The sequence below is a fragment of the Talpa occidentalis genome, unplaced genomic scaffold, assembly GCF_014898055.3.
Source record: "Talpa occidentalis isolate TD23 unplaced genomic scaffold, MPIMG_talOcc4v2.1 talOcc4.8, whole genome shotgun sequence".
Lineage (NCBI taxonomy): Eukaryota > Metazoa > Chordata > Mammalia > Eulipotyphla > Talpidae > Talpa > Talpa occidentalis.
The window spans coordinates 66,727,247-66,750,601 of NW_023605194.1; the positions used below are offsets into that span (position 1 = coordinate 66,727,247).

General features: G+C 43.5%; 1 protein-coding gene across 5 annotated transcripts in view; it reads right to left on the bottom strand.

Annotated features, from left to right (window-relative positions):
• The window catches only part of LOC119234325 (protein HIRA), a 97,684-nt gene that overhangs the window by 11,627 nt on the left and 62,702 nt on the right, over positions 1 to 23,355 (bottom strand). For all 5 annotated transcript variants that reach the window (XM_037497186.1, XM_054690571.1, XM_037497185.2 and 2 more), the window contains 8 exons: positions 9,944 to 10,148; positions 9,488 to 9,592; positions 7,711 to 7,859; positions 4,692 to 4,853; positions 4,067 to 4,125; positions 3,506 to 3,611; positions 1,913 to 2,035; positions 1,229 to 1,392 (listed from right to left, as the gene is read on the bottom strand). In XM_037497186.1, coding sequence (XP_037353083.1) covers positions 1,229 to 1,392; positions 1,913 to 2,035; positions 3,506 to 3,611; positions 4,067 to 4,125; positions 4,692 to 4,853; positions 7,711 to 7,859; positions 9,488 to 9,592; positions 9,944 to 10,148 — 1,073 coding nt within the window. The remainder of the gene's footprint in view (positions 1 to 1,228; positions 1,393 to 1,912; positions 2,036 to 3,505; positions 3,612 to 4,066; positions 4,126 to 4,691; positions 4,854 to 7,710; positions 7,860 to 9,487; positions 9,593 to 9,943; positions 10,149 to 23,355) is intronic.

Here is a 23,355-nt window from a genome sequence, read left to right on the forward strand (position 1 = left end):
TCCTTATCAACACCCAGGAATAAGCAAACCAAAGATGAGCCACAAGAGGGGGAATAAGGTGTGACTGGAGTGAACTCCCAGCATAGGAATGACAAGTCAGTATCGGATAGTTACATAGACTGAGTGGGAAGAGTAAACATCAAACTCATTATTGATGTCCACTGGGGAAAGAAATGGGGTTTCATTTCATGTTGGTCAGTCATGTTTGTTGTCATCAATAGTGTAGACACTACAGTTATAGCAGCAGAAGCACATGGCATGTGAATTCTAGGAGTTACATTATAGGGGCTTGATATGTTTTTGCCTTTTCTGTACTTACATTTATTTTTCTAAACCATAATAAAAATGAGGAGGGTAATGTCAAAAGCAAAACATGAAGTCCAGGACAGGCTGCTCTGTCATCAGGCTTTGGGATGTGTGGTGACACAGGGAGTTTTGGGAGGGTCATTTCCCAAGATAGAGGCCTGGAGGCCAAGCACAAGCGGGAGGAAGACTGGTAATATGACCCCTCACTTGCCTAGTAGAGGGATGAGAGGCTGTTGGAGGTCACTCCAAGAGCAGGTCAGTCACCTCTTCTGATACACCTTGCCTTTTGCAGACTAACGGAATGTAGTGGATGGAAGGGGGATGGAGATACAGGGGAGGGAGCACAGATGTTCTCTGAGAAGCCGAGCTCGGAAAACCTGGGCTGGAGGGCCATGGGGAGGTGCTCAACAGCAGGCTGGCCCTTCCTGGGCAGGAAGGGCTCAGAGGAGAAAGAGAAATGCAGGCCCACCAATGCTGCCAGAAGATGCTCTCCCCTGGGGTGATTGGCTTGCTGACCACTGACACTCCAAGGGTGTGATAGAGGCAGAAGTCACAATATCACATTTGCTTCTTCTGGAAATGTCTTCCCACACATTCTCTGCTCCTACCCCCCTCCCTCTGTTAATCCTCCTGGCCTCAGGACCTACTCCATTTAGGGCCTTGGAGTAGAATGGGCAGGATGCCCACTGGGCTGTCCAGATTACAACTCAGGCTGGGTGACATGGGGCTGAGGGTCCATTTCACTGATGGGAGAGCAAGAAGTTAAGGCCCCTAAGAGTGACCACGGGAGACTAGGAAGGAGAATATAGAGAGCCCCAGGGCTGTAATACCCCCGCCTTGATTCGAGGGATTTGAGTAGGATCATGTTGGGATGGGGACTGTATATATTCCAGGAGGACTGAGGGGTCACTAAGGACCTCACCTTCGTTCACTAGGTACCGTGCATAGAGGAGGAGCCAATGGCGGTATTCGTGGCTGGACTGCAGTGTAAGCGCTGCGGCGACCTGATTCTCCAGGTAGGCTAGGGTGGTCTCCTGCTGCACCACATGAGGCACGGAGAAGAGACGGGCCGCCTGCCTCCCTGAACTGCAGAGACCAGCAGACACACATGATAAGGCAGCAGGCACCTTGGAGGGAGGTGAGGGTGTGGGCTGGAGACAGGAGGCTGCCACTATATGTCCCAGAGCACCACTGAGAAGTCAGTGCTGTGATGGGGCATTAGAATCCATGCTAGCCCACCCATCCCCAAATCCTAGCCACAGCCCCCCCAGCTGCTCTGGCTCCCTAGCTGTATCTCACCCTGTACCTGTCAGATAGGCCGTTAAGGTACAGGCTAGTGGCTCATTCCCCCCACCTAAATAAAAAACTGCTCAACATGGGTGATCCACGACCCCTAGCACCTTAGAGTGGCATCTGGGCCATGAAGTAACATGGTCTACATTCCAGGTCCCCAGGATATTACTTGACATGGGCCCACAATGCTTGGTAACCCAACCTGCCTGTGCAGAGAAGTAGCTGGGCACAGAAAACAAATAATCAGAGAGCAGGCCTGGGTGGGACTGGGCCTTCACAACCCAGCCACTGTTCCTGCATTCAGGTCACCTACGTGGAGGCGTGGCCCTGGACTATGGCTAAGGGTCCCGAGCACAGCATGGCATCCTGGGGAGGCAGGCTACTTCTGAAGTCCGCACACTGGGCCAGGGAGTCCTGCTTGTCAGAAACCAGGTTCCTAGGGAGGAAAAGGAAAAGACAGGAAAAGAGCTCAGAAAAACTATGAGGTCCTGCTGAAGAGATTGGTGATGAGGCCAATGAGAAACAAGAGCCATGTGACTACTACCAGAACACCAGTGAGGTTGGTGTCTGTGTTGTCAGCACTGGGCTCCTTATGGGCAGGTTTCATAATAAGGAAACATCAATGACAGTGGAGTTAGCAAGAGGATTCTCCTGTGAGCACTGCAGCCTTATGGTACTCATTCCTGAGGACAAGTCACCTGTGTGTGAAGTATGCCCAGGATGTCCATCTGCCCTAAGGGTCCACATGGTCTGGTCCCTCAGAAGCTGTCATGGTCCCAGCCTTCCTTTGCTTCTAAAACCAGGTAGGCAGATCTTCACCTTCTCTGAACTACTCCCATCTTGGTCAAGTAAACATGCTTTACACACTTTAAAAACAGCTCAGTGTCTTTGTAAACATATCCAAGATACTAAGAGTCATATATCCCTTCTTAAATAACTGGCTTGTTTCTATTATTACCAGAGTCATATATAATACACAACACTGGATAATTTGGAGGAGCAGGGAGTGGAGATTTGCGGGATTATCTTGCTTTTTCTAATTTAGGAAAAAGAGGATAAATATGTGACAGACAACTGTTAACAAGAAAGGTAGGGTATAGACAAATGTATAGACAAAAAAAAGCTTTTCATTTTCAGAGTGGCTGGCATACCACTTATTTTTTTTCAAAGATTTATTTATTTATGCATATAAGAACTGGGGTACAGGCCAGAGATGCAGGGGTTATGAGGATTCACCAGAGACAGAGTGGGGAACAGAACTGGCAGACTGACTGAAATACACTGCTGAGGGGAGCAGCGGATGAGACAGGAGAAGTCTGCCCTGTCTTACACCACTTACATATTACACATGCTGACTTAAGAAATTTTACAAATTTGAAATATACAAATTCAAAAAAAAAAAACAGAAGAAAGGTTCAGATCATTGCAGGTAGTAAGTGATGGTACAACCTTAGCTAATTCAGGATGTTAGTAATAAGTGCTATTTGGCTCGTCCTAAGCTACAAAAACTGAAAAGTGCTGGCAAGGTTACTATGAAGTCAACTTATTTCAAAGAAGGTGACCTCAGAAAATGATATAGAAAGAAAGCACCTCTGAGCATGGGCTCTGAAGCCAGAGAGGCTGTGAGCTGGCAGCCTGCCATGAGGACAGTGGAGCTTATACTAGCAGGTTTGAGTTTTGTCTCTTTAGGCTGGGCTGTTACTGTAGCTCCAGTCTAGGGAAAATGCTTGGCAGGCTGGATCATAAAAACTGAGAGCCTTTGTTTGCTACTCTGGGTTCCAACTGAGTAGGAGCACTGCATTGGCAGTGTAGTGGTGATAAGCACAGCCGCCTTGAACAACTCAGAACATGGGGCAGAGGGCATGGAGAACGAGGGAGGGCAAGGTCAGGGGATTGGCTTGCTTACCATGTAGAAAGTGATGGATTGAAGCAATATGCCTTCCCATCAGACAGGTTCATCACTGGGATTCCATGCTGTGTCAGCAAGATCTGTGACACTGTCATGTCACTTCCTGGGGAGAAGGAACACACACACACGTACACACACGTACACACACACGCATGTACACACACGTACACACACACACACACACACAACACGTTTCTAGGTGAGCTCACACATGTACCAAAGGAGGAACCTGAACCCTGGCTCTCATAATCCCAGCAACAGGTATCCTAATGTTAAATTCAGCAGCTAGAGAGTTGCTGCTCTGCACATACTATTCTCACTGCCACCCCCCAGACTCTGTAACCTCTTAAGGACCCAATCATCTGCACCCGCCTCCTGCCCTGAAAAAGGGCCTCTCTCCCTGCAATGTAACTGTACCCTCTGTCACACTGAATACCTCACACAGGGTCCAAAGCCAGGCTCTCTGACTAGGCTGAGAAGAGCCCTTCGTATTTGGATCTGGAACTTGAGGTATTCTATGCCCCTCAGCCCCCCGAGGCAGCCCACTGCTGGGGTTACCTGCCAGGATGGAGTGTAGAGATTCTTCTTTCACCACAACCACCTGTCTGTGAACATCCCTAGGAGGAAGATAGGGAGTAGTTTACTCGCCAACCAGGGTAAATGCATTAGAGCATACCTCAGAGCTCAGACCCCAGCTCTGTGGTCCCTGTTGCATTCCCAGCTTTGGCTGAGGGGTTCTGGACCACATGTGGCTTCTACCCCCAGTATCATTACAGTCCCTCTGCACATCCACAGTAAAGCATCCAGAAAACAGAGGCATGGGGGCCTGCTACTAACACCACACCAACTATGTTAGAAGCATGGCTCTGCTGATGAAGCCCATTATTAGGACTCTGGCATATGCAGCTAGGTATTTGTCATGTGGTGTGCTTCTGTAAGGGTGGTAGCAGGAGCAGGGAGGCTGTCCCACTTCCTCTTGAACATCACCCTTCTTCCCTACCCCAAATGAGGCAGCCATCACAAGCAATGTCCAACTGCTTGGTCTCTTGAGTGCTAAAATCCTTAGGCCTGCCGTCTCCAGGGCACATCCTCTGCTTGCCCCTTTCCCTGCAGTGAGGGGAGACCACCACAGACTTGTTCCGTCCTACCTGGAGCCCACCCCACCCAGGGCCTTTCATCTCACCAGACTGACAGCGTGGCTGCAGCGGTGAGTGCCATCACGTAGGAGCCTGTGCAGTGCAAAGTGGAGATTGGGGATGGCAGGAGGATGGGAGGGAGGAGGCGGCGACCACAGGTGGAGAACACTGACAGCATCCTTTTTTCACAGGCGACACACACCACATCACTGAGAAGACAGAAATGGGGTCAATGTCAGGGGGGTTGGGAACTACAGCAGAGAGAGCAGTCCCGAAATGCAGACTTCCCTGTGCCTGAAGCAGCCTTCCCCTCAGTAGGTGTAGTAGAACGAGAAGCAGAAAGAGGCCTGGCATGAATATCAGGGCAGAGCCTCAGGGCTGAAGTTGTCTAGCACAGCTCTCCAATTAAAGAGACCATATTCTTCTCCAAACCAGGAGCTGCTACATCTTTTTCTGAGCTCACCCTGAGGTTAATCCGGAGGTGCGAGTGCTTCAGAGAGCCATGATAGGTGACAGTGACCCAGTTAGCACACTCCACTTATCAGTGCTCACTCTTGGCCAATACTGGCAAGACTAGTGCTAAGAAAGCTTCTGCTGAGATAGGCCAGAGTCTGGGAAAAACAGAGCATGTCTCCACAGGGGATGCCAGGTGTACGCTCAGGTCTTTGCATCTGGGATAGAAGAGGTGTGTCATCTCCTGAGCAAGAAATGCTTCACAAGCAAGAGTGAGGGTGACGACAAGTGACCACCCTCTGACTGGCCAGCAATCCCTCAGGTGTGCCCAGCACAAGCAGGCTGCTTCTCAGTGAGGGCCTCTGAGGGGCCCCAGCCACAGATTAGGATGAGGTCAGAGACAGCAAGATCCTGGACCCACAAGACCACCCAGAATCCCACTCATGTAACTTCTGTTTGTTCAGCCAATGCCTGTGGTCTGCATGGGCAGCAGACTCACAGCAAGGCCAGCTAAGGAAGGTGCTCTATCAACTGCCTTTTCCTAAGTAGGCACAGCTATTAATGGCCTTTGGGCTGGGAGAAGCAAGTAAAATGTTTTTGTTTACAAGGACTATTTGAGTAGGACTGGCAACAGGAAGTTTTCTGTGACTGAATTCTGTCTGTTCATCTCTGGTGGGCAGGTTTGTCCTGAAGGCAGACCACTACAGAGGGAAGGATTTGGCTGCAGGGCCAAATCCTAGCAGCTGCCAGGTCACCATCAGGAGCTATGCTGACATCCCTAGACCTCCAGCTGGCCACTTGCTGTCAGACCAGGGACAGTGAGGGGGTGCTCACAGCAGCACGCATCATACAGGCCTCTTTGCCCTTCACTAGTTCCTGACATTCGGAGCTCTGCCCACTTATCTTGAAGTGAAACGGAAGGAAGAGAATGGAGGTTCCTTCTGAGCCCAACACCACTTGCTCAGTGCCTATGGGAACCTTGACCTAAAACAGAAAGACAAGTGTTTCCAGACACTTGTGAAAACATTTTACATGTAACCTCATGGTAAATGACTAAGAATCTAATTAAAATGATGATCTTTTTTTTTTCTAGTTCCATCACTTTTTGTTTTATATAATAAATTTTATTTTTGTATTCCCCATACAATTGCAACCCCCTTATTTTGACCCCAATCCCTCCCCTCCCGCCCCCTACCCCCCAAAAAGTGTCTCTGGTTCATAGTTTTTTCTTGATTTTGATTTTCACTTTCTTATAGTTATTCACTTTCCTGGTCCCTTATTTAAGGTTTCTAGATTCCTGCTATGAGTGAGACCATCCGGTATTTTTCTTTTTCTTTCTGGCTTATTTCGCTGAGCATGATCCCTTCCAGCGCCATCCATGTTGCTGCAAATTGCATGTGTTTATCTTTTTTGAATGCTGAGTAATATTCCATGGTGTATATGGACCACATCTTCTTGATCCAGTCATCTATTTTTGGGCATTTGGGCTGTTTCCAAAGCTTAGCTATTGTAAACAGTGCTGCTATAAACATAGGGGTGCAGGTGTTCTTTGGAATTGATGTTTCTGTGTCCTTTGGGTAAATACCTAGGAGTGGAATTGCTGGATCATATGGAAGCTCTATGTTTAGTAGGTCCAGAAATCTCCACACAGCTCTCCATAGTGGTTGGACCAGTTTGCACTCCCACCAGCAGTGCAGAAGAGTTCCTTTTTCTCCACACCCTCGCCAACATAAAATGATGATCTTAAGTTATTCACCTGTGTTAAAACCTTTGTAAGAGTATGGAACACATGGTCCTGATTGGGGGACCTATGCCTCCACAGGCACCTGAGGAAAATGCTGGTCCTCTTTCCAGACTGAGCAAAAGGCAAAGCCAACTCCTTGGCCTGGAATCCCAAGGGAAGACACTGGATACTAATTCACTGAACCAAGGTCTACTATCAAAATGCAGAATATGGAAAGAGTTGGGTTGAGGACTTGGGAGACAGGAAATCTGTTCCAACCTCCTTGGATAGATTTTGGGAGGCCAGGCAAGGCTCAGTCTGGAACCTGAGACTTCAGGAATTTGGCCAGACAAGGGAATCAGAACATGTAGGTAGAAATCCTGGCTTGGACTTTTTCCCCAATTGTCACATGGTGACAGTGGTGTCAAGGGGAGGTGTAGGGGCTGAGATGACAGATTCACATGCTTAGGGGCTAATGATTTTGCTAATACTAGGATGTGAGAACAATGCCACTCCTCACAGACAGGCCATGTTATGGGACAGTGACTGCCACGTAGTACAGTGCATTTGTTTGCTATACATTAAAAGCTGGGCCAGGGGCCTCCCTGGTGGCATAGCGGTTCAGCACTGGGTTGCGAGGTGGCCCGCAGCCTCTGCAGCGCCGGTTAGATCCCCGGCTGCTGGGCGAGGGTCCCACATGGCGCGCAGACCTCTCCTGCTGCCTGCTGCTCCCCTCAGCAGTGTACTTCCTCAGTCTGCCTGTTCTCTTCTCCGCTCTGGCTCTGGTGAATTCTCTCACCCTCCCATGCTTCTGACTGTACCCAGTGCTTATATAAATTTAAAAAAAAAAAAAAAAAAAGGCTGGGCCAGGCAAATATGCTTGCCCTTACCAGCTGCCAGCGGCAGTGAGGATCCGACTGGTGAGCACCGTCTCCCATTCCTTCCCTTCCCGGTTACATTTCAAGCGGCTCAGCTTCACACCCCCAACAGTTGTCACTTCATTCTCCACCTCAATGTACATGGAGGGATCAGAGCTCACCTGAATGACAAAAGCAAACATAACATCTTTCTGGGTGACAATGGACTCACTCAGACTTGGGCCATAGGACAGGTGAGATGCTCAGAGGTCCCTGAGGCATGAGGAAGACACAGAGAGGCATTCATATCTGACTGGCCAACAGGAGGGTGGTGGTAGAGGTGTTAGGGTACAGCAGGGGGGCCAGAGGGCTAGACTTGCAGCCCCCAGGGTAGGGGGAGTGCTTCTTGTTATCTGCCTTGTTATTAGAGTAGTAGAGCAGAGAATCAGTGTCAGAGGGAAGACCCTAAAGCTTCCTAATCCTACTACCTCCTCTCACAAGGGAGAATATAGAGAAAGCAAGTTACCAGGTGAAGAGCACACCACAGATGACTCAGTTAGCTGGTGACAGATCTGGGAGTGGGACACTGGCTCCTGCCTCTTAGTTGAAGGAATTTTCAAAGACTGCACTGTATGGTCACTGAGTCATAATCAGTGGTTGGAAGAAAAGTCTAAAAAAACTCTAAGATCCTCTCCAATTCCTTCAGTAATGAGTCTCAGTCCTGCTCAGGTGAGAACAATTTCACGGGAACATCTCCAGAATACTGAATGTAGAAGAGCCTATTTCAGTGCCTGATTCCATATGAGTGCATCTCTAATGTCCAGGGAACTGACTATGAGATATTCTGTATGGAAAACCAGGCAGAACAGCTAAAGAGTTTGCAGCCACGTGGCCACAACTGTGAGTGACATGGGGCAGAGGCTGGCTGTTGTTGGGAGGCAGGCCTTCACAGGTACTGAGAAACCAGCATTCAGCTAGAAGAGTTTGGGAGGGGAGTTTGTATACTCAGCCTATATTCACATCAGCAACAAGAACAAAACATATGTGTCCCTACCTACTCTTAGTCCAGAAGGATCCATGGCAGGAAAGGGTGATATCTGCTCCCTGACAATCCTGGGATAGGGCAGTTTGTGGCCAGTGAGGAATGACCTACCTGCATAGGGTCCTAGGTTTCCTGAGGACATGCACCTGGGTTGAGGCACAAAGGGCATGAAACAATGGAGTGTGCAAAGGCCTGACACAGGTGCTGGACTGAGTAACTACAGGGCCTCTGGTTATAAGGACTATTTGCTCTAGTACGGTGTCTTGAACCAGCACAAAATTATAAGCTTCTACTTCAAAAGCTCAAACAGCCCTCATAATGACTGCGCAGGACACTGGGAAGCAAATAGCTAGTGGGCTAGTTGGAAGCTGTTGGACTATGTGGTAGCCCAAGGAGGAGGTTCAGGAACAAGTGTGGAGCTCAAGGAGTCTTCCAGAAGGGACACCTGAGACAAGTCTTGAGAAGCTGGGAATCCAAATGATGGCAGCAGTGACTATGGGGGCAAAGTCACAGAAGATGAATAGGGGTAGAGAGCAAGGGATAGGGTAGGAGGGGGTGTGTGTGGGGTGGGGGGAAGTGTAGTGGTGCTGGGAAAGGGGCTAGTGATTTTGCTAATACTAGGTGGTTGTACTGATCAGTCACAACTTCCCCCAGGTGATGGAGAGCCACTGGAAAATAGCCCTCAGTCAGTGACAATTCAGGGTTTATACTGGGGGGAAGAGGGAAGAGAAGGTATACTTGTGAGGGAGAGGTAGGAGACCTTCTCACCTGGAGGGTGAATGCTCTCTGGGGGCCCGGCATGGGCAGCTTCAGTGCAGGTGCTGGTATAGACAAACACATGGCGTCCTTCTCTGTGGTCAGGGTAGCTGGGGACTGCAAGAGAAGAAATGTCCCTGAGCCCTGTCCCAGCACTGTAGGGCACTGTCAGGTAAAGCTCAATTACTCAGAGGTGAGGCGGGGCCTGTTACCCAGCATTTCTACCCAATCTGCAGGTGTATAAGTGCAGATTATACCCACTTTACAGAGAGATAGCTGATCCCAAGGAAATGCTCAAGAACTCTGGATCAGCTGAGGGCAGGTCTGGGGAAGCATGGCCTCCATGCTTTCTCTGGGTGAGTACATGTCTAAGGCAGTGACCACGCTGAAAAGGCAATGCTGTGGCATGGGGGTCTCCCTTCTCCCAACTGGGCATATGCTAGAGAGGCGTGAGACCATTGGCCTCACCTGGACAGACAGAGACATGGGCATGAGCCGGGCGTCCTTCCGAGGCCGCCCTTTCTTTTTCTTCTCTACAGTTTCCACCTCAAGCTCCAGTTTTCTCTTGGACAGTGAGGAAGGCTTGGTCACAGGGACCTTCTCGTCGCTGTCACTGCTGCTCTCCAGTAGGTCCCGAGGTCTCAGCTCTTTCACAAGGTTCTGTTCTTTTAACCTGTACAAACACAGATACCATTTTTTTCTACATGACTACTAATTTTATAATAATTAAAAAAAAAATACTTATCCCCAAAAGTTGGTAAAAAAAAAAACAAACAAAAAAAAACAGGAGAGCACACTGGTTTTTGCCTCAAAATGAAGAGTTTGAAATGACTCTGATCACTCCCATTCCCAAATAATAGGAAAGCTGAAAATCAACAGATCTTAAATTCACCAGAGAAGTAAGGTCACAAGGCAAACTGCCACTTTGAAAACTGGAAAGACGGATGAAGACAGAACACTCCCCAGCAGCAGATGCCCTTGGAGCTCTAACTGGTGGAATGTCTTAAAGCTAACTGATACACTACTGGTGGCTAAGTGTCATCTGGCCTTGTGAATTAAAACTGCTAGGAGTGGTACAGTCGTAGGAGGGAATCCACACTTTTGTTAGTTTTACCTCCAGCAGCTCTAAAGGGTTCTCATGTGTTTAAAGGGTTCTCAAGAATGAAAATTGGGGTGAATACCTAGCATCCTTCAGTTGAGGGAAGGGAAAAGCATTGATTTCAAACACTACGAGTTCTGTTCTCATTAACAAAAGTCTGCCCTCAAGGGAAACTACTTCACAGAAGCCTTATGGGACCTGGGTAAGACAAATTAACCAACTCTACCCTAGTCTCACATGCACATGCACACACAGAAGGAGGAACTCTTCTTTAACTTCACAGTCTAGAAACTCTGGTCTCACAACAAATCATAAGATTATAGAATTCTCCTCTTCCTTAATACCTCATTGCCAAATCAAGAGGACTCCCAACAAAATAACATTAAATTGTAACTTAGAGACCTGCAAAACAGGTATTGTTTAACAAGAAGTTTCTAGGGAAACTTCTCAAAGACAACAGAGGAGATCTAAGCAAGGACACTGGAGGAAATGGGAGCCTCATACAGATAAAGGCATCAATAAACATGGCTCAACTCTTACTCTGATCAACAGAACAGCACACTATAGGCCTTTAATCTCAATTCTGGTTATAGTCATGTGTCACTTGATGGGGAATTGTTCTGAGAAGTGTCAATAGGCGATTTCCTTGTCAAATGGCACAGGGCATAATTACATAGACCTAGATGGTATAATTTACTGTACATCTAGGCTATATGGTATGACATATGGCATATGACATATGGACTACAGTTGCATATGCAGGCAATTGTTGACTGAAATGCCATTAAACAATGCATGTACTCAATACATCACGTCCAGCTTTCACTAACCAAAAAAATCACAAGATATGATAAAAGGCAAAACAAAATCAAACAAACAAAATGAAATACAGTCTTAAGAGAGAAAGCAAGCATCAGAACCAGAGTCAGATATGACAGAGATTTTGGAGTTATTAGGGAAGGATTTCAAATATGTACAATTAATATGCTAAGGGCTCTACTGGGAAAAGTTGAACATACAAGAACAAATGGTTAATATAAGCAGAAAGAATTTAATATTAGAGTTGATAATATAATGAACATATATATTGAAAATAGTTTAAAATATATTCAAAATTAGTGAAAGATACCAAATCACAGAGTTGCTTAGAGAACTTTACTAAGGACAGTATAGGCACCTTAAAACAGAGTTGTTTAGAGGGATAAATTATCAAGTCAACACCCACACTTATCATTCAAACTGCAAAAATATGAAACAGAAAATCTTGAAAGAAAACAGAGGAAAAATAACACCTTACCTAAAAGGAACAAGGATAAGAAATACACAATCTTCTTCAGAAGCTATTCAAACAAGAAATGAATGAAATTTTTAAAGTGTTAAAAACCTGGAATTCTTTATCTAGTGATACAGACCTAATTTGCAAAAAAAGCTATATTAAGTTATTCAAAAAAAGAAAATGATATAAATCAGAAACTCAGGTCTGCAAGATAAAAGAGTCTTAGAATAAATGAATATAAGGGCCTCCCTGGTGGCACTAGGGGTTAAGACACAACCTATGAAGCTATTCGGAGCCACTGCAGCACGAGTTCGATCTTCGGCCAGGGAGCTACCCACATGGCACGGCAGACCTCGGCTGTCGCGCCCACCCGCTACTCCCCTCAGCAGTGTATTTCAGTCAATCTGCCAGTTCTGCTCCCCATTCTGTCTCTGGCGAATCCTCTCACCCCTTACACCTCTGGTCTGTACTCCACTTCTTATATGCATAAATAAATCTTAAAAAAAAATGAACATATAACTTTATTTTCCCTGTTCTTTTAAAAATTATTTTCTTACATTGTTGTTAATTTTTTAGAGTATTTGACTTTTCCTCATGTATAGACCCAGAGTTTACCACCATAGCACGTGTGATTGATCTCCACCGTCCCCTGTTGTTTTCCCTATTATTAATTAAAATTTTTAATCAAAAGACAACTTTTTTTTCAAATTATCTTGTGAATAAATGAAATAAATAAGTGGGCAATGGAAAAGTAGGTATAAGGTACCTATACTACCTTAGTATTACTTTAAGTATATTTAGCTGTCATAAATGTTTCCTGCAAACTGAAAAATAGCAATTGAAAACAAATTCAAAAATCAATGTTATTCATATGCTAAGAGATAATGTAAGAGATATATTATCTAAGTGGCTATGATCCTTTTAGAAAATGCTAAGAGATAACTTCAGAGATAAGAGAAAATAGAATCATATAAAATGATCAATTAAAGGGCCTCCCCGGTGGCGCAGCGGTTGAGCGCTGGGTTGTGAAGCTGCCCGCAGCCTCTGCAGCGCCAGTTCGATCCCCGGCTGCTCCCCGGCCACCGGAGGAGGGTCCCACATGGTGCGCAGACCTCTCCTGCCGCCCGCTGCTCCCCTCAGCAGTGTACTTCGGTCCTTCGGCCTGCTCTCCTCCCAGCTCTGGGTCTGGTGAATTCTCTCACCCTCCCGCACTTCTGACTGTACCCAGTGCTTGCATAAATTAAAAAAAAAAAAAATCTTAAAAAAAAAAAAAAAAGATCAATTAAAGCCAGAGAAGGCAGAAAAGGAGGGAGATTTTAAGAAAGAAAATTTTGTTTTAAAACAGAACAAGTGCAATGAAAACAATTAAAAATAAGGTAGATATTAGGCAACTCTCCTGCCTGCCTGTGACTCTGCAGGTGCATTTTTCTCCTTTTCCTAATAAAGCTGTCCTTTTACGATGTAAACAAACAAAAAAAACAAAAAATAGATATTAACTCACCCTGTATCAATAATCACTTCAAACATGCTATGTTCTAAATAAACCAATTAAGAGGACTGACCAAAAAACATGATAAATAAGATGAAATTTTATGTTGTTTACAACAAACTCAATTTCTTAAAAAAATCAATTTTACAAAATTGACTTACAAAACTATATAATTTTGGGAGTATACGTTCACATCTTGGTATGTGTCTATGCTTCACTCGCCCACCATAAAATTTTTAGTGCCATTACACTATCAAACTGACCCCCTCCTACCACAGTTCTACTTTCTTCTTTCCCCTCTTATAACTGTGTTTTTCAGAATCTAAGAGATGTTTTTGTTGTGTTTTGTCTGTTTGTTGCTTTGGTTGTATTTCACATGAGTGCAAGACTCGGTAACTGTCTTTCATTTCCTGACTTACTTCACTTAGCACAAATCACTCAAGTTCCACCCAAGTTGTCACAGAAGACAAGATTTCATTTTTATTTTTATTTTAATGAGCATTCTTATTTTATACATTTTTTACATCATTTTTCATTTTTGCACAAAGTATGCACTTATTTCTTGGTTATAGTCCCCATAAAATTCCCCACCTTGTTTTGATCCTACTGTCCCTCCCCCCCACCCCATAGTATGTCTCTGTTTTATAGTTGCTTGTTGATTTTGATTCTTACTTTATTATAATTAGTCTTTTTCCTGGTCCCTTATTTAGGTTTTCTAAATTCCTGCTATGAGTGAGACCATCTGGTATTTTTCTTTTTCTTTCTGACTTATTTTGCTAAGCACGATCTCTTCCAGCTCCATCCATGTTGCTGCAAATTGTATGAGTTTATCTAAGATTTCATTTTTAAATAGCTGAGTAGTATTCCATCACATACATATACACAATATTTTTTTTTTGAAGGGCAGATCCTAGGAATGTTATTTGCTTTGTCTTCTTTTTATTCATTTATTTTATACCTTTTTTACATCATTTTTCATTTTTGCACAATGTATGCATTTTCATCTTGGCTATAGTCCCCATACAATTCCCACCCCCCTTGTTTTGATCCTACTCCCTCCACCCCCACCCCCTGTAGTGTATCTCTGGATTATAGCTGCTTGTTGATTTTGATTTTTACTTTATTATAACTAGGTTTTTTTCCTGGTCCCTTATTTAGGTTTTCTAAATTCCTGCTATGAGTGAGACCATCCGATATTTTTTTCTTTCTGGCTTATTTCGCTGAGCATGATCCCTTCCAGCTTACACTACAATTTCTTTATCCAATCACCCATAGATGGGTATTAGGATGATTCTAAGCCTTGGCTGTGGTGAATAATGCTGCTATGAACACAAGGGTGCAGATATTGTTTCAAATTAATGTTTTCATATTATTTGGACAAATACCTAGGAGTGGTATTGCTTGATCACATGGAACCACAGGAGTGTTCCCTTTTTTCCCCCACAGCACCAAATTTGTTATTTCTACTTTTTTTTCATATAGGCTATTCTTTTTTTTTATTTATGCATACAAGAACTGGGGTACCAGCCAGAGGGGTGGGGGTGAGAGGATTCATCAGAGACAGGATGGGGAGCAGAACAGGCAGACTGACTGAAATACAATGCAGAAGGGAGTAGCGGGCGAGACAGGAGAGGTCCGCTGCGCCATGTGGGTAGCTTCCTGGCCAGCTGGGGAGTGAACTCGTGCTGCAGAGGTTGCGGTCAGCTTCACAGTGCTGTGCTTAACCCCCTGTGCCACTAGGGAGGTCAATATAGGCTATTCTTATAGGTATGACAACTTATTGTGGTTTTGATTTGCATTTCCTTTATAATAAATAATGAACATTTTTTCCCCATGTGCCTGTGGGCTACCTACATGTCTCTTTGGAGAAGTGTCTATTAAGGGCTTTTGTCCATTTTTTGGTTTGTTTTGTTGTTGATGGATTCATTCTTTATCTTTTTTTTTTTAAAGATTTTATTTATTTATTTATACAAGCACTGGGTATAGTCAGAAGCGCGGGAGGGTGAGAGACTTCACCAAGGCCAGAGCGGGGAACAAAACAGGCAGACTGAAGAAATAAACTGCTGAGGGGAGCAGTGGGTGCAGCAGGAGAGGTCTGCGCGCCATGTGGGACCCTTGCCGGCTGGCTGGGGATCGAACCGGCGCTGCAGAGGCTGCGGACAACTTCACAGCCCAGCGCTCAACTGCTGCGCCACCAGGGGAGGCCCTGGATGCATTCTTTATATATTTTGGAAACTAGTTCCTTATTTGACATATGTACAATTAAGTATCTTCCTCCAATTTGGAGGATGCCTTTTTGTTTCTGACTGTTTCTTTCACTGAACAAATACTTTTCAGTTTGATATAGTCCCATTCATTTATTTGTGTTTTTGTTTCCTTTTCAACTGGGAGTTGAGTCCCCAAATGCATCTGTTTGGTACATGTTATGGAATGTACAATGTTTTCTTCTATGTATTTTATGTTTCACATCTTATATCCAAGTCTTTAATCAATTTAAAATAAATTAGTAGGGCCTCCCCAGTGATGCAAGGGGTTAAGCACAGCACCATGAAGCTATCCACAGCCTCTGCAGCACCAGTTCAATCCCTGGCCAGCCAGGGAGCCAACCCAATGGTGCAGAAGACCTCTCCTGCCTCACCCGCTGCTCCCCTCAGCAGTGTACTTCAGTTAGACTGCCTGTTCTGTTCCTGACTCTGTCTCTGGTGAATCCTCTTACCCCCTACAACTCTGGCCTGTACCCCAATTCTTGTGTGTATAAATAAATTTAAAATAGGCAAAACATTTGAATAGACATTCTCAGAATATCCAAATGGCCAATAAGGAAATAAAAAGATGTTTAACATTAGCCAGTCAAAGACAAATTAGTCAGTCAAAAGACAAATAATGTTGGGAACAATGTGGAGAAATTGGAACTTTGCATACACAGCTGGTAGATATGTAAAATGATAGACATTTTGGGAAACAGTCTGGTATTTCCTTAAAATGTTAAACATAGACTTGCCATTTGATCTCAGAATATCAGTCTTAAATATACACCCAAGAGAAATGAAAGCACATGCTATTCAAATACTTTTACATGATTGTTCATAGCAGCATTATTTACAATAGCCAAATGCTTTAAACCAAAGAAATGTCCACTGACTGAAACTAGGTATGATTACTCATTCAGCTGTGAAGTACTGGTACATGGATGAACCATGAAAACATGCTCAGTAAGAGATACCAAACCCAGACATCACACATTCTGTGATTCCAATTATATGAATGAACAAATCTATGAAGACAAAAAGTAGATTAGTGTTTGCTCAGCCTGGGATAGAAATGTTCAAAATTGTGATTGTGTTGATTTTTACATAACTTTGACTATACCAAAGAAGCGTTGACTTTAAGTGCATAAATTGTGTGGTGGTGATTACATCTCAGTAAAGATGATATCAGAAATTAACACATATACATTCATACATATTTCAGTTTAACTATAACAAAGGAGCCAAGACTACAATGTTGGGCCCCCCTAGTGGCCTTGGGATTAAGGCTCAGCGCTATCACCACCTCAGCCTGAGTTTGATCGCTGGCCAGGGAGCTAATCCACATATGGTGCAGCAGACCTCGCCTGTCTCGCCTGCTTCTCCCCTTAGTAGTGTATTTCAGTAAACCTGCCTATTATACTTACTCCCCACTCTGTCTCTGGTGAATCCCCTCTCACATACACCCCCCCACTTGGGCCTATACCCCAGGTCTTCTATGAAAAAATTAAAAAAAAAAAAAAAAAAGACTGCAATGGAAAAAGAAAAGCCTTCAACAAAGGATGCTGGAATACTAAGTCTTAAAAGCGTGCCATGTGGTTTGCTCCCTGGCTATCCAGGGATTGAACTCGTGCTCCAGTGGCCGAGGATAGCTTCATAGGTTGTATCTTAACCCTTTGTGCCACCAGGAAGGCCCTGCAGATACTTGGTTTTATTTCTGGACTCTGAGTTCTACTCTATATCTTTATGTCGGGCCTCCCCTGGTGGTGCAGGCGGCTGAGCGCAGCGCTGTGGAGCTGTCCACAGCCTCTGCAGTGCCAGTTGGATCCTGGCCGGCTGGGGAGGGTCCCACGTGGCGCAGCAGACCTCTCCTGTCTCGCCCGCTCCTTCCCTCAGCAATGTATTTTGTTAGTCTGCCTGTTCTGTTCCCCGCTCTGTCTCTGGTGAATCCTCTCACCCTCCCGCGCATCTGGTCTGTACCCCGGATCTTGTATAAATAAATAAATAAATCTTTAAAAAAAAATAAATCTTTATGTCAATCCCTGTGTCAGTGCCACACAATTTTGATTATCACCACCTTGTACTGTTTTGAAATCAGGAAGTCTAAGTCCTCCAACTTTGTTTTCTTTCCCCTAAGACTGTTTTGGCTATTCTGGGGTTCTTGAGTTTTCAGATGAATTTTGGGATCAGCTTTTCAATACCAAAAAACCAGTTAGAATTCAGAAAAAAGACTATATTGAATCTGTAGATCAATTTGGGGAATACTGCCATATAAACAATATTAAGTCTCCCAGTCAATGAACATGAGATGTCTTTCCATTAATTTATGTCTTTTAATTTTTTAAGCAATGTGTTTTTATACTTATACTTTATTTCTTTTGCTAAATTTCTTTTTTCCTGCTATTGAAAATAGAACTGTTATCTTAATTTCATTTTTTGATTATTCTTTTCAAGTCAACAGAAACACAATTGACTTTCATATGTTGATTTTGCATCTTGCAAACACTGCTCAAGTGATTTGTTCTAGAAACTCTAGTATAGTGTTGATATGTAAGCAGCAAGAAATATGATATTCATATCTTGTTCATGATCTTAGGGGAGAAACATCCAGTCTTTCAATATTCCTATGGTCTTGTGGGTTTTCTAAAGATTCTCTTCATCAGATTGGTGAGGTCCTTCTATTCCTATTTTTTTTTCCCTTGTTAATCACAAATGGGAGTTGGATTCTAATCACGTGCTGGTTTTTTATTCTACTGATATGATATATTACATTGAGTTTTATATGTTGTACCAACTTTACATTCCTGTGATCAATCTCACTTGGTTACTATATTTTTGAGGAATTTTTTGTTCCTATTCATAAAAGATACTGATTTGTAGTTTTCTTTCTTAATATCTTTGTCTGCTTTTGGTATCCTGATAACAGCCTCACAGAATAAGTTGGAAAATGTTCTCTTCCCTTTTTTTTTGAGGAGCATATAAAGGATTGGTATTGGGGCTTCCCTGGTGGCACGAGGGGCGAGGGGTTAAGTCTTAGCACTATGAAGCTATCCACAGCCACTGTAGCATGAATTCGATCCCTGGCCAGGGAGCTGATCCACATGGTGCAGCAGACCTCTCCTGTCTCGCCTGCTGCTCCCCTCAGCAGTGTATTTCTGTACACCTGCATGTTCTGCTCCCTGCTCTGTCTCTGGTGAATCCTTTCACACACCCCCGCCCAGACCTTAGGCCTGTATCACAGTTCTTTCCATGTAAAAATAAATAAAATTAAAAAAAAAAAAAAAAAAAAGAATTGGTATTGCTTCTTCAAATGACTGCTAGAATAAAGCACTAAAGCTGAGCCCAAGCTTATCTTTGTGGGTAGTGGTTTAATTACTAACTCAAACTCTTATTATAGTCTATTCAAATTATTTCCATTTGAGTCAGTTTTGGTGATTTATATCTTTCTACCTATTTTCCATTTCATCTAAGTTATCTAACTTACTAGTAAACAGTTTAAAATAATAATCTTCATCCCTTAAATTTTGTAAGGTTGGTGATAACACCCCTTCTTTCATTTCTGATTGCATTTATTTTGTAATTAGAATTTGTTTGCCTTTTTGCAAATGAAACTCTACCTGAACTATTTTTCATAGTGTTTTAGTCCTCATAAATATTAGTGAGCATCTACTGACCTTATTTCCTGAATGCATCTCTTTGGAGGAAGTTGAGTAAACATTTCCACTGCAATGCTGTTATAAAAACCTCTGGACATAACAGATTTCTTGGGTCAAAGGCATCATCACTGAATTCCAGCCTGGAGCCTCAGAGCACTCCATGCCTGCCTTTTCCCTGCTAATCAGCAAGTGTAAGTAGGCCTGTTAACCCCTCCAAGGCCCCCCTCTGGGTACCATCTTCTGCTCTTCTCCACACTAACAGTCCTAGGTCATAGAAATGTGGGCATGTATACACAGTGCATAAAATTCTGAATTCTTCCCATTAGCATCCACATGAAAAATTGGGAAAAGCCAGAAACCCCCAACTCTGTTTCATAAAACCAAAAAGCCTACCTCCATTCTTCTGATGCCATACAACAAAATACATCAAGAATGTCTTAACAATGGGAAACTGTTATATAAATATCCAAATTATTTGATCACTTTCTTAGTTCATCTCATCACTGGCCTGTGAAATTTGCTTCTTTGGAAATGTCCCAGTTCATGCTGCTCTACTCCTTATGACCTGGACCACTGTGAAAGCCTTCAGGTAGCCTCTCCACCTCATGCCAAATACCCAGTCTATGTGAATTTAAACCAATGGGCACCTGATACTCCTGGGAGCACCAGGTTGTAGAATCACAGCAGTTGCTCCCTGGATTTAGATAACTTCTCAGGAAGAACAGAGGTGCTTAGAGCTCCAAGTCTACTCCATCCTAGCTTCTGTCTGCTCAAGTTATCTTAAACCCCTCTGTGTCTCTGACTGATACATGGCCTTAAAACAGGGCAGAGTGCTGGACTCACAAGTTCATCCAGAACTGCCAGCCTACATTTGGGCAGCTAGTATTTGGCACAGACTCCCTGAAGACTCTTGGCTAAGAAGTACCAGTCAGGTTGTAGGGACCTTATTATCCAGGCCCTATGAACTATGAGGGAGCAATAGCAGGAGATAACAGACACCGCTGCTCACTGTGAGACTTGGATCAAGACTGTTTTACAGGTGCTCACGTCTTCAATCTTTGAGTCACACCCACTATGAGGCAGGTATTCTGGGGAGAGTCATTCTGCCTGGGAGGCAACAGGCTCAGAAAGACTATGTCTTGCTGAAGATCACCCCTTACCCCCTCCCCCCACAATGAAGTGGGGAACTGGGATTCATCTACAAGGAGTATGGCTCTGAGTACTGTTCCTAACCACCGTATGATACTGTGTCTCAAAGGAAATCTTCCATTGATGGGCCATATAAGCAGGTCTGCCTAGCTTTTGAAAATAAAATAGCCATATCAAGAAGCTGACATTTTTACAGAGCCTTTATTTTACAGAGCCTTTGTTTTCTTGTTTTTCTCATATAAGGACCCAACCATAATTTAATCTTAGAATTTAACACCAAACTTTTGGAATCTCTCCAGATACCTCTGCGACCTTGGAAGCAGTAAACTCGGTCCTCAGTGAATGCTTGCTGACTGCTATTTTCAAGTGAGAAATCAAAAACTACCACCTTGAGGGCATAACTGTTGAGGGACCAATCATAGTCACATAGTCAAGACTTTGCCTTTTAGCAGCCCTGATCCAAGGGTTATCCTCTGTGCTTCTCAAATCAGGGTGTACATTCCCTAAGAGATAGAAAATGGTATGACAAGTGCCATGAAAACTAATGAGGCAAACATGGGGTGACAGAGGTTTCAACTTTGCATTAAGCCTATAAAACAATGATCCTCTTGACAACTGTACCACAACATGCCCTCTTTGAGGGATTCTTGCAATTTGCCTCTCTTTTTCCTCTACTCCTTACTTCCATAGCACTTGCTTAAACTAGCTCCTCAGATCAAATACTTACTTCAATTGGGTCATATGCTCACTGGAAATGACTGATTTTTTAACTGCATTGATTTTTATTTCTTTTCTAAAAATTTTGGTCATTTTCAAATATATTTAGTCTTTTTTTGATCGTTCATTATTCTGAGTTTTATTGAGCTATCATTCACATATCGTAAACTTCATTTTAAAATTATAGAATTTAGTAGTTTTTATTATAGTCATTATGTCATGCAACCATCAACATTAATGCCAGTCTATTTTCACAACCCCAAAAGAAACTCTGTGCCCACCAGCAATCATTCCCTTTCCTCTAATCACCTATCTTCTGGCAATGACTAATCTACTTTCTCTCTCTATGGATTTGCTTATTTAGAAAACACACAATATGTGGTCTTTTGTGATTTGCTTCTTTCATTTAGCATGTTTTCAGTGTTTGTTCCTGTTGTAGCACACATAGGTACTTCATCCCCTTTTATTGTCAAACAGTATTATATTGTATATTCACTTGTTAAACCATTAATCAATTGGACATTTCTACTTTTGGGCTATGAGTTTTAGTAAGAACCTTGGTGAGTTTTTGTGTGAATATCTGTTTTCAGTTCTCTTAGATATACACCTAAGGGTACAATTGCTGGGTCAACTGGTAATTTGGTTTAAACCTCTGAGGAGCTGCCAAACTGTCTTCTAAAGTAATGGAACCATTTTATACTCCCACCAGCAATCCATGAAGGTTCAACTGACCCCCTTCACTAATACTTACTAATACCTGATTTTTTTAAGATAGCCAGGCTAGTAGGTTTCAAGTGGCATAACAGTGATTTTGATTTGTATTTCCATGATGACTTTGATGGTGAGTGTCTTTTTATAAAGTGCTTATTGGTCACTTGTGTGTCTAACTCGGAAAAATTTCTACTCAAGTCATTTGTCTATTTAAAATTGGATCAATAATGTTTTTATTGCTGAGCTGTGTTCCTTATTTAATTTGGATCTTTTTTTTTTTTTTTAATAGAGGCATGTTTTTTATTTATTTTATTTGTTTGTTTGTTTTGTTTATACATGCACTGGGTACAGTCAGAAGCGCGGGAGGGTGAGAGAATTCACCAGAGCCAGAGCGGGGAGCAGAAAAGGCAGAAAGACCGAAGCACACTGCTGAGGGGAGCAGCGGGCGGCAGGAGAGGTCTGCGCGCCATGTGGGACCCTCCTCAGGTGGCCGGGGAGCAGCTGGGGATCGAACCGGCGCCGCAGAGGTCGCCGGCAGCTTCACAACCCAGCGCTCAACCGCTGCGCCACCAGGGAGGCCCTTAATTTGGATCTTTGATGTATACGTGTGATTTGCAAATATTTTCCCCATTCTGTAGCTTATCTTTTACCCTCCTGATAACAACTGTGAAGCACAAATGTTTTTAAGTTTGATGAAGTTCAATTTATCATATCTAAGAAAGGGTTGCTTAATCCAAGGTCACAAAGATTTACTCTTGAGTTTTGAAGTTATAGCTCTTACATTTGGATCTGGGAAACTTTTTGAATTAATTTATATATGGAATAGTATATTAATCTTTCCTCACATTTCCTTTTTCATGTCTTTTTCATGTCATTTAGACCATATTTATTTTTATAGTTTCCACCTGAGAATTCTATGCTCAGTGTTTTATAGATGTGTAAACCTCCTGTTCATGGAATCTCCTGAAATTTGTGCACAATGCACTTTCTTTCTTCATGTTTTTGTTACTTTGTTATTGAGTAGGTAGTACTGGCAGATGGAAACACTGCACACCTTGGGTCAGGAAATGTCTCTGAAGGGTGAATTTACATTTGATTTGTCAAGTGCCTCTGGGTGTTAATTAGAACCAGACTCTCCTTTGTGTTCATTTCTCAGCTTGGTGATTCCTAGAAGACAAAGGTAGCACTAACTAATCCCAAATTCATAAGCGGGCAGGCTGAGACTGGCCAATTTGGGCCATGCTCTTGTGTTGCCAGTCAGATTTTTTCCACTTCTCCCTCTCTCTGGAGGTGCACTTTCCCGAGCAGCTTGCCTTTATGCTAGTGTCTTAGTTAGTCCCCTGCATAAATTAGGCCCATGTCACTGTCTTGAATCTGTGTGGTCATGAAAATTGGTTACCAGGTCACCAATTATCAGCCCAGTACCTACTGTGGTCCTGCCCACTGCTCTATTGTTGTGTGAACTAGTCACATATTTTAGATTTTTGCATTACATTTCTTTCAGCATGTCAAAGTGTTAGCTGCAGGAAAGTTTTTG